General features: G+C 48.6%; 3 protein-coding genes across 3 annotated transcripts; 1 reads left to right on the top strand and 2 right to left on the bottom strand.

The window, feature by feature from the left end:
- The first annotated feature begins 224 nt into the window (after positions 1–224).
- Positions 225–3,502, top strand: F5B22DRAFT_587055 (GMC oxidoreductase). Its single transcript, XM_047973584.1, has 4 exons — positions 225–1,335; positions 1,418–1,523; positions 1,591–2,394; positions 2,495–3,502. The coding sequence occupies exons 1-4, from the start codon at positions 942–944 to the stop codon at positions 3,066–3,068; spliced, it is 1,878 nt and encodes a 625-aa protein (XP_047836043.1). The 5' UTR covers positions 225–941; the 3' UTR covers positions 3,069–3,502.
- Positions 3,503–4,254: 752 nt separating this feature from the next.
- F5B22DRAFT_641820 (uncharacterized protein) lies at positions 4,255–4,764 on the bottom strand (the record flags this gene model as incomplete). Its single annotated transcript, XM_047978038.1, has 2 exons — positions 4,255–4,440; positions 4,585–4,764. The coding sequence occupies 2 exons, from the start codon at positions 4,762–4,764 to the stop codon at positions 4,255–4,257; spliced, it is 366 nt and encodes a 121-aa protein (XP_047836042.1).
- A 1,779-nt stretch (positions 4,765–6,543) lies between these two features.
- F5B22DRAFT_641819 (uncharacterized protein) lies at positions 6,544–10,968 on the bottom strand (the record flags this gene model as incomplete). The annotated part of the gene is made up of 8 exons (XM_047978037.1): positions 6,544–7,949; positions 8,008–8,706; positions 8,765–9,435; positions 9,491–10,011; positions 10,078–10,165; positions 10,243–10,350; positions 10,410–10,435; positions 10,495–10,968. 8 exons carry the CDS (start codon positions 10,966–10,968, stop codon positions 6,544–6,546), a joined length of 3,993 nt encoding a protein of 1,330 aa, XP_047836041.1.
- Positions 10,969–11,107: the final 139 nt, after the last annotated feature.

Below are 11,107 nucleotides of genomic sequence, written 5' to 3'. Positions count from 1 at the left end.
ATCACGGTTAATGCTGTTAGTAAGGGATAAATAGGACGAGCTTCCGTTATTGCCGCCCATAATGATTCAAGGACTTTGACTTGTCTATATACCTTTAGAATTCCTAGCTTCGGTGTCAGATTAGACTCCCTTGAAGCTACTCAACACCCTTAAATATGCTTGTACTGTTAGATTTACCGTCTTGTCCAAGTTAACTTCGTAAAGGGGTGAGTATAAGTATTCACGGGGTAACATTAAACCAACACGGAACAGATGATTTACATAGATACAACCTATCCAGGCCCTTATTCCATAGCGATTGACCTAAGCGAGATATTTTCTTCGGAATCCTATCGAATAGGAACTCTGCACAACTCCGAGGGTGACTATACTAATTCCCGATGCCCCTCACGTCTAGCCATATCTCACAGTTCCCATCATAAAGAGTTGGGGTATCATTGATCACGACGTTATACACTGTCTCAAATAAACCCCACATCCACACCAGGAAGGGCATCTCGCATGTTTAAACACGTGGAAACCACCACACCAACTGGTAGTCCCTGAAGACAAACATTCCATATCGGCCTGTAACTTGTCGATTTACCCGCTGGTGTCCAGGCCAACAGGCGCAGGTACCATGTGCCGAATATCATCACGATAGTAGCTTGGCTAATACCCGGCTGGGCGCTCATGCGAGCCTCTCTTTGCTGTGGCCGGAGAGCGGGTATACATGTTCCGACCCAACACCTCTTTCTCAACGGGATGTAATATCATCAACGGTCACACAACGAATTTGCGTTAGACCTCGGAGTGGCTGGATATTTTTCCAGAATAGTTAACTTCAAATTAAATCGAGATGAGAAAGTTCATACTTAGGTTTACTGATATAAGCTCACGGCCGCTCAGCTATGCCTCTTTCCAAGGGCTCTTAGTAGAAGCCGCCTAGCTGATTGAACAAAATGAAATCGAACACACAGAAAGGGATGTTTTCACGCGCGATAGCACTCGCGCTTTTAATCGCGGGTTACGCAGTTGCGGCACCAGCTCAAGCAACTGAATATGACTATGTTGTGGTCGGCAGCGGTCCTGGCGGCGGTACACTCGCGGTGAACTTAGCCAAGGCCGGATACTCTGTCTTCCTACTCGAAGCCGGTGACGCCAGCACGGCTACTGGCTTCGGTCAGTATCCGCCGGGTATAACATGGGACTTCTTTGTCAACCATTACCCAGAGGGAGACTCTAGGAATAACCAGTATAGCCATTTGACCTGGCGGACTCCTCAGGGTCGTTACTGGGTTGGACAGACAGGTGCCCCAACGGGCTCTAAGATCTTGGGCGTGTACTATCCTCGTGGTAAGCTATCATGGAACTCTGCCAACAGCTTCATTCCCCCCGTGATCGTGAACTAGTCAGAGGCTGACGAATAGATACAAAGGCGCAACCCTCGGTGGTTCCAGCATGATCAATGCTATGTGCACTTGGCTCCCTAGTGACAGTGATTGGAACTATGTGTACGAGATAACTGGAGACGCAACTTGGAAGTAAGCATACCTATACAGCCATTGTCTCAAACACATGCAGATGCTGGACTCGCTGACAACGTCTCAGAGCCGAGAACATGCGCAACATATTCACCAAAATCGAGCACAATAACTACATGGCGAAAGGCACAGCCGGTCACGGCTTCGACGGCTTCTTCCAGACCAACATGGGCTCCAAGCTTCAAGCCCAAGGCGGCCGCCAGTTGGTTGGCAACAAAGTCGCGGCAGCCTATGCATCTGATCTCAAGCTATCCATGTCGATGAATGAGCTCCTTCAGCGAGACCCCAACGTTCTATCTGCGGACCGCGACACGACGTCTAGTATCTACGGTTTGGTTCAGCACCAGTACAGTAACGGCGGCCGGTACAGCGCACGCGATTACATCCAAGCGGCGCAGAAAAACACCTCAATCCCACTCACGGTCTCACTCAACTCCCTTGCCACGCGGGTTCTCTTCGATACCACCGGCAACAAATGTGTCTCTTCCAAGGCCGACGTCCCACGGGCCACGGGCGTCGAGTATCTGGAAGGGAAATCACTGTACGCGGCCGATAGCCGTCGCTCGGCTAGCGCAACCGGAACAAAGAAGACTGTCACAGCCAGACGAGAAGTGATTGTCTCGGGTGGCGCGTTTAACTCGCCTCAGATCCTCATGCTTTCGGGCATTGGGCCTGCGGACCACCTGAAGCAGTTCAACATCACCGTGATCAAAGACCTGCCAGGCGTCGGACAAAACATGATGGATAATCAGGAGATGCCCATCGTTGGCTCTGGCAGCGCTGGCACAGGCGACGCCGGTGTAGCTATGATTCGGACTGCCCATGCTGCGCATGGCAACGAGCGCGACATGTTCTTGATGGGAGGACAGGGGTGAGTCATTATTCCACTTACATTACATCTCACCTACTTCTCACTCTTCTCCTCCAGCGAATTCGTCCCGCACACGACATTGAAACTAACGCAAAGCCAGCTTTCTCTTCCGCGGGTTCTGGCCCGATAACCAAACAGCTCGTCTGCCCGCAGAACCGGCCCAGCCGTACGGCGTAAGCATGGTGAAGGGATCCTCGGTGAACAACAAAGGATGGGTAAAGCTACGCTCCGCCAACCCGCAAGACACGCCCGATATCAACTTCAACCACTACGCGGCGGGCGCCGAGTACGACATGGCGGCCATGAAGGACGTGATCGCGTGGGTGCGCCGCATCTACAAGTCCATCGGGATCAAGCCCGTGGAGCCGCCGTGCAACGCGGGCGTCGACGCGAACGGGGGCTGCGGCAAGGAAGACGAGGACTGGCTGCATAAGCAGACGTTCGGACACCATCCCACGAGCACGAACCGCATCGGCGCCGACAATGATACCATGGCCGTGCTCGACAGCAAGTTCCGCGTGCGCGGGGTCGCGGGTCTCAGGGTGGTCGATGCGAGTGCTTTCGCGCGGATACCGGGTGTGTTCCCTGTCGTGTCGACGTTTTTGATCAGTCAGAAGGCGTCGGATGAGATGATTGCTGAGGCGAAGGGTGGCATGGCTCTTCAGCAGTGTTGAGGTGGAGGAGCACGCGATAGTGCTGTGATAGCGCAGGTTGATTCTCAGCTACTCAATCTTATTGTAGTTTATGAGTAGGTTTGTCAAGCTAATGGATGCGTCAGTAATGCCTTTCCGTATTTAAGTGCTCAGTACTGCAGATAATCATCCGTTATGATCAGCTCGTTGAGCGTGGACTATGAGATAAACATCGAAGCATTTCACGTAGCCCCTTTTCACAAGACGAATGACCAATAGGGCATTCCAGTGTTTTCGATGTGTAGTACGAGGTTATCGCAGAAATAAAGTTACTGCTTTTACTGCGTACTTGGTAGGAAAGTTGTAGATGTCTTATTATTTCCTTCACAGGTAGATTTACCATCGGCTCTGATAAGTATAATGTTGATTATTCTTGAGCTTTGGATCTCTTTGTCTACTGTAGTGCTGTATTAGGGATATGGAGTTAGTAACGTTATTAAATTCTTACTGTCGAATCGTGGAGCGAACGGAATACAGAATGGATTACGATAGTGGATCATGGAGATCCAACGCAGGTACTGTACCTAGCCTAGGCACTATGTATGTACATTACTAGTAGTAAGAGAGCTTACGAAGGTGCGTCAGGACCCAGAAGCCAGAGCTCAGCTTGAGAAGCTAATTGTGTGAGATGACGCTCAGCTTTCTCTCGGCTACGTGCCAAGTCTACAGAACCTCACTGAGATCTATAAATACGTGACATGACATACTTATGCCTAATAGAACTATACGCCAAGATAATCTAGGGATTTAGTTAGATTATTGCCCCGTCTCCATAATGCTGAAGCTGGGTTCGCTGTCATTCACACTTCGCTCGGTCGATCAAATCAGTTGTGAACGGTGATAATGGGTATATGTCCGATGAAACCTTGCGGAGCTATGTACAAAGCAACGAGCGCCCATCAAGCTCGGGAAAATAAGATCTCAGATGCACAGAATGAATAGATGATTCTATGACAATGGTGATAGAAAATGGGTTATGGTGTTAGATGAGGTCGAGCAGGCAAGGAACAATTTCCACTGCTTCCTAAAGCATCCAAAAAGCCCAAAAGGGGTGAATAAACCAGGGCAACCAATATATACACAGAATGGCTCTTTCTCAATTAAATTTTACAGGCCGATTCGCTCAATCGCCCGATTGATCTTCTTTGGTCGTTCCAATAAAACAAATTTACTGGGCCTTGGCGGTGGCCTCGAGGTAGACCTCGGAGGACTCGTCCCAGTCGAGGACGGCCTTGGCGGACTTCTTGACGCCGTTGTCGACGACGGTCTGGGTGATGGTGAGAACACCGTCGGCGGCGATGGAGTCGATGACAGAGCCCTCAACGGCGTTGGTGCAGCTACTCATGGTCTTGCACTAAATAGAAAGTTACATTAGCAAAATGAATTTCCGTAAATTCCCATGAATCTTTTATCTTCTCCTTCACTTCGTAATACGTTCTATGTACAACGTCCGGGACCGATCGAAAGGGTCGATGATGGCGAGAGGAATAGAACTTACGCGGGCGGCGAAAGCAGGGAAGGTCACGCCATCGGCGGTGAACTCCTCACCGGAGACAACGTAGCTGGTGAAGCAGCGGCCGAACTTGCAGCCGGTGGAGGTGGACATAAGCTTCCAGGTGCTGTCGGCAGCAGCGGCGGCGCCGGCGACGGCGAAGAGAGTAGCGAAAGAGGCACGCATTTTGGCTGTGGTATATACCGGAAGGATTATTAACTAAGCACAACGACTGATAGATCTTTCTTAAGGAGCGTAATGGGCTGATATCGTACGATCAAAGAAGGCCAGGGAGAACACGAGCTGTATATATATATTCAGACTACCCAGGCTGCTACCACTGCGCGACGTAAGCTATTCTTGTCCCATCGTTATTAAACGTTCATTTACTAAGCTTTGAGCGGGCTCTCAGAGTACAGGCGCTATCCCGAGATTGTAGATCCCTGTGGACGGAGACGGTTAGTCTGGACGGGCGGGTTGAGTATTTGATATATTTGAGTTTGTGATTACTGTTTCTGCCATGTTACGCTCTGTCTGCTTGAGCCGTACTGGTAGCCCTGTCAGTGCCATGTGGAGTTAAGATCTTCACTTGAGTGGAGAGGACCGGGGCCCCTGGCTCGCATTCTCGCAACGGCCCTGGTCATAGATCTGGAGGCTTGGATATCTCCCTCGCGAAAGAGATTTCCAGCAGTAAACAGATTGAATCATCAAGTGTTCTACCCATTTGGAAGCGTAGACATAGACTTCGTTACATAGGATCAAGATGCTCTGTCTAGTTGCTTGAAAATGCGTGGCGATATGGCACTAAGTGAAGTGTCTATACCAGAACTGAGTAAGTGATATAAATAGCAGACCTTAGCGTATCCCAGGAACACAAGTAGCAGAAGTACGTACCGCAGCCTAACGTCCGGAATTCTGTAGTTTAATTTGACTGTCAGCTTACCCACAGTAGCGTATGTACAGTATCTCTCAGCTCAAGGCAAAGTCCGGGGTTGCCTCCGGTGCCTTAAAATATAACAAGCACGCCCCGAGCGCGCAGGATGAACAGCCTCCATTCTTCCCTCAAGGTAATTTGCGGCACTGTCAGCTAATCAATACTCTTCTTGGTAGTGTACACTAGGGATTAGTATACGGGACAACAACACAGCTGGGAGCTTCGACGATTTCTCCAAGCCTCAGCGCCAAGATAAATAAGCACGCTCCCCTTACTCTACTTAACACTAAGGTTGGGTAGTATCTGACACTAGAGCGAGCGCAAACCGATGTTCCGAGAATGCGTGGACTGCCTGCAGCAGCTGCGCATTGGACACTTACTACTCTTCTCTCTATCTATCTGGTTGGTGCGTATAGTGCAACGTTGGAGAACTAACTGCCTTTATAGGACGCTGTGATGCTGCCAATGATGGAATGATGATATATCTTGTCATACAGTCCCCGCAGCTCGATGCGATCAAACCCCTGAGATCTCGCCTAGTGCAATGCCAACCCGAAGCCGCGCAGACAAGCGAACGCAGTGAAGGATCAGGGTTGCTGGACTTTTAAAGTTTTCAATCCGAGATCTGACTTCGCTTAATCCTATCCCGTCTTCTAGTGTACTAACCTGAGTTGGCGCACGTGGTTCTAAGGTCTAAACTCCAACAGAATTGTACAATCCTTCGACTTTGTGGACTTTTTGTAAGAGCAAAGGAAGTGAGACATCTTATCAAGAAGTCTACGTCGTTCCCTTGGTTGTCTCTTCAAGTCCTTTCATTGTTTCCTAACACCTATGTGTCCCACAGGTTGCTCTGCGTGCGTACTAAGTACTTATCAGTGACGGGTTGCTCGAGAAACACTTCGGTAATTAACTCCGGTCGGACTTACAGCATGTCAGCTAGGTACCTGGCAGGGAACCCTGACAGAGGAGTATACGTCGGTCAGGGGAGAGATGGAGAGCGGTCAACTCGCACCAGCATTTGGGTTCTTCGCTCATCTCGACAGATTGGAGAAAAAATTATTCAGCTTTTGTCGCTTTGATTTCGGTTCATTTTCGTGTCCCCCCTCTAGACGATGAATTCGTTTCCTTGTTCTCTCTTGACTTTGTGAGTCAGAGCTTATGGAAATGGGGGATTGAGCATCATTGCCGCTCGAGGAGTCCAGGCTAGTTCCGATGCCACTGTCCTGCATCGAAGTATTCAAGTCATCCAGCTCGTTGTCTTGCTCCGCGTGGCCTTGTTCCGGGTCTCCGCGATCACCCCATCGAAGGGGAAACCGTCGGCTATGGCCAAAGATGAGAGCGCCACGCGTCGCCTGGGAGAGATCTCCGGGACTCCTGAAATTCCGTCCCCAAAGCTTTGGAAAAGAGGCTGGCAGCAGGACTTGCACTCTGTCACATTTTTGTCCACGTAGACAGGGCTCGAATGTCTTGTCAGGGGTAAGCCAGTATATGTCATCCACGAGCCTCCAAGGCGTGGTAGCTTTTGAGCCACGTTTCTGTAAAATGTCATTCAGTTCGGAAACACAGACTGCAAGTAGGTCCTGACCCTTTGGCAGATCCACGTTGGCGTGGCACGATTCGCAGGCTTTCCCCTGGATCTTGGAAGGACTGATTAGATCTCCAAAGTGACTTCCGAACAGAGTGACGGCATGGATAGCTCGGATGAAATCAACCCAGCCTCTTCCGCTTGAGCGTAATGTGATTTGTCGCGGAAAGCAGGGGTCTTCGTCAGTTGCGATATCCATAAAATCGAACCCCTCAATATGCCGGCGGTCGCTTGCCTTGACCTTGAAGCCGACGCCGTCTTGTGTGCATGTGTCTGCTTGGTGCGCCATTACCTGCTCTAGGACGTTACATATATCCTCAATTCTGTCTTTCAGGCAGTAATTCGTCTTCGTGCTACTCAATACTTTACTTTCTCTGCCTCTTTCATGACTGGTCACTTCCACTTTGTTGGTATCAGGCTTTGCGTATAAGGGAATGTCAAGGTTTCGTGGGTTTGTGAGTACCCTAATAGCAGCGTTCTTGCCGCTGTGAGGATCTAAAGACTCGCTCAGCGCCGATTCGTCGTACAAGCACAGCGACTTAAATGGATCATTCAGATCGTGCTGCAGGGAAGCCCTGACTAGATGCAACAGAGCACTCGCACCGTTCAACAGCCACGCCCTCCTGTCTTGAACGTCATATAGGACAACGTATTTCTTCGAAATCCACTTGAGTCGCATGGTGTAATCGTCCCTATACTTGAAGTGTACGGCCTTATCTCTTTTGCCGATGATGGTGGATACCCCAGCGGTTAGGAACATGCCGCCGACGATCGAGATCTTTTCAAAGGCGAATCCAGGTGCTGGTGGTTTCAAAGAGGACCATCCAATTGAGTAGTTGGCGTCTGCAGCACCTGTGTCTGTGTATCAGCAAGCGTCTCAACTTAGCCCAACGGGATACCGAATACTCACCTGCGTGGTTTAAAGCATAATTACACCAGCCAAGAACATGTCGCGAAGTTTCGAGATTCCCATGTGTCAAGCCCTTCACACTTTCTTTGAGTATATTTTTGACTCTGGGGTCTGTGTATGACATATATTCACCAAACTGGTCGAACACCAAGTGCCAGATTATCGTGTCGTGGATATGTCGCGTGGGGATTAGCAACGCGGAACATCCTTTAATAACAATAGATCCGGCGAAGGTGGAAATTTTTCTTGCATTAATGAGCTGGGCCATGAGGTTCAGAGGAATTTCTGCACCAGTTTTCATCGTGGTCCGGCGGGGGATCGGATATCCACTGACAACAGGGCGGTTTCCAAAGAGGTTGATCCAACAGCATCCTTGGGGACCTGTATCAGTTGGTTTTTGAAAGGAGGATTCGATGAACGTAAAATTCAAGTAGGATTTCGTATTCATAGAGTAAGGGGGTGTGTTATAATACCTTGGCTTATTTGGTTGCTGTCCGACTAGTTGGTTTTCTATCTCGCAGGTTGGATAGCGATAAACGAGATCATCCCCTAAAGTATTACAGTTGAACGCAGCACTCAGCCAGACCAATATCTCACCTATCTCAGCTAGAGAGTATATGGTACCAGTGAGATGAAAATCCACAGTAGATCCATCTTGGTTGACATTAGCAGAGACAACAGTCCTATCGAAGAGCGTGCCTAAGAAACGCCCAGTTAGTTGGCTTTGTAGAATATGTTAGGTGGGCCAGCAACTCACAGCTAGCGAGAGAACCATGAGGACTACTTAGCAAACTTATGCAAAGGCCAAGTATTTGTGGTCCAAGATCTGGCCAGACGGTCTCTAGATATTCGCCGCACGTTGTGACATAAGTTTGATCGTTGACACCCACGATCACTATGCTGTGAGGGAGTGCTTTGTGGATGGGTGATTTGTACTCTTGAGATATTAGATAGTTCCGAATCCAGGGCAGTTTGAAAACAATGGGTTGCATCATCGGAGCCCTTCTCTGACTGATTTTGGAGGGCTCGCTCAGGAAATCGAGTATCTTTCTTCTTATCTTGCCACGCGCATTGTCGTCTCCAGCAGGTATCTCAAGTTCGACTTTACTAATAACTGACTTGAGTAACCATGAATATGCTTTCGAGTTCAAAAGAATTTGTCGATATTCATTTATTTCAGGAAAATCCTCCGATAGGTCGTGGCCACTTCCGAAATCGTCGTCCCACGGATTGTCGTCTTCATGATCTCTGTCTGAGTTGTCAACCGGGGTAGATCCATGCTCCGGGTTGTCGATAAGTTGGCGGTTTTTCCTGTCCCATAGAAGCATCTTATCATGTATAGGCATTGCATTGTCAGGCCTTTGTACTTCATCCTCAACATCCTGTTCTTCTAGGGTAAACGTGTCTATCACAGCTTTAGATATTTGACTATTAGTAGCGTGTTAGTTGATATGACAAATATAGGGCAATCCCAATGACTAACATTCTGTACCTATGAACCAGGTACATCAAACGGTATTGCAAATGCGTATCTTCCTCGGAGCCGAATTTGATAGCAAATGCTTTCAAAAGATCAGGAAGCGCTCCAGACAAGCCGGGTAGTTGTTCTGCTGAAATGCTCCGTGGAAGTACAGCCGCTAATTCTTGTGCGAACTCAGAGATATATACCTCTAGTTTAGCATTATAAAGGCTACGCGCATCAGAATATTCCGTTTTATTGTCGTCACCCTGGTCGTTCGAGTTGGAAGAGGGAAATTCCTGTAAGGTGGTTCTGATTGTGTCTCTCATTTGAATCTTTCTCTGGCTTTGCCCTTGGGAACCGTATCCAGAATCTGTCGCTGTCTCAAGACCGCCAATGACGCTGCTCTCTTCCAAATTCCTCACTGAGTCACGTCGTCGTAAATCCGCTGTGCTCGAGCTAGCTGGTGGGAATCTATAGTTGTCCTTTCTAAACGCATTATAATAATGCCCGTTTGGGTAATTCACTGAATTGTTGAACAACGCCTGTAGGAACGTAAACATTAGATATCTTCATTTTCATACTGTATATCGAATCCTCATATGACTGACATAATCATGAATAGTTGTCCACCCTGCTAATCCGGATTCCCACTTAGTCTCAATCGTAAGTACCTGTCTGGCTCTTTCATCTTGTTCACTATGTTGCCGTTAGAGTCCGCTCCATGTTGTACGTAGGTACACATTTCAATTTCTAAGTTGGGGCTCAGTACTTACTGTCTCTGCGTGTGTCGATCTAATAAGTCCTGCCTATGAAAAACCTTGTCGCACCCTGGCCAACAACATATAAATGCAGTAGGGGATTTATGGCTTAGCTGGTGGCGCCTAATACGTGGGATTAGAACTAGAAACTGCGTTGCTGTGATTCGTAGGGTATGAATAACCTTAGATGTTCAGCTCTAGTAAATGTCTAAGTTGACAACACATTAGCTTAATAGTTCACCATTTTGAGCTAGATTTCAAGCTCACCTTCGGTGGATTACACTGCTCACATCTGTGAACAAGTACCCCTTTCTTTGCCCGTGATACTCGACCAGTAATAGGCGTGAGCTTACTAGTAATAGGTGTGAGCTTATTAGGGATGAGCGAGAGCAAGCTGGGAGCAGCTGCTTTGCTATGGCCTATAGAATTGTCGGGAATTACTCCAACACCAGATACCCCGACTAGAGATGTGTCATTCGCGCGAATGTGTGTTAGGGGTTGCATGGGGGCTTGCGGTTCGCCGTGTCGGTGGTTGCCCGGCTGGTCAGGAGAGCTCATAGGTGAGTTTGCTGAAAAGGCATTAATTCTAAAGGCAGGCTTCTTGTTAACACTCCAAAGTCCCCCGCTGGATGTGCGAGATGGCGGCGCATGGCTATCTTTGGATTCTTGTTGATCTTCAAGAAAATAGTCCTGACTGCCAGGAACTATTTCACTAGAACTTGGACACCAATCGCCGTCCATTGCTGTTGTTCAAAGAATATAGAGCATTCGAATGAGAGAGCAGCCTTGCGTCACCGCACTCATGTGTTATGTGTGAATTGGGGCGATCCAAAATTTTTAAAAGATGAGATTCGAAGTCATGGACTCTCCAAGGGAAAGG

Source organism: Xylaria bambusicola (genome assembly GCF_022495145.1).
Source record: "Xylaria bambusicola strain CBS 139988 unplaced genomic scaffold F5B22scaffold_2, whole genome shotgun sequence".
NCBI classification, from domain to species: Eukaryota; Fungi; Ascomycota; class Sordariomycetes; order Xylariales; family Xylariaceae; genus Xylaria; species Xylaria bambusicola.
Note: the sequence above shows the minus strand (reverse complement) of the source record. Positions and strands in the feature narration are given on the sequence as shown.

Bases quoted from the DNA above. Each gene is read 5' to 3' on its own strand.
- F5B22DRAFT_587055 (XM_047973584.1), top strand. From the start codon at position 942: ATGAAATCGAACACACAGAAAGGGATGTTTTCACGCGCGATAGCACTC. The intron at 1,336-1,417 runs GTAAGCTATCAT...ATAGATACAAAG, and splicing joins GGGCGTGTACTATCCTCGTG to GCGCAACCCTCGGTGGTTCC. The intron at 2,395-2,494 runs GTGAGTCATTAT...ACGCAAAGCCAG, and splicing joins TTCTTGATGGGAGGACAGGG to CTTTCTCTTCCGCGGGTTCT.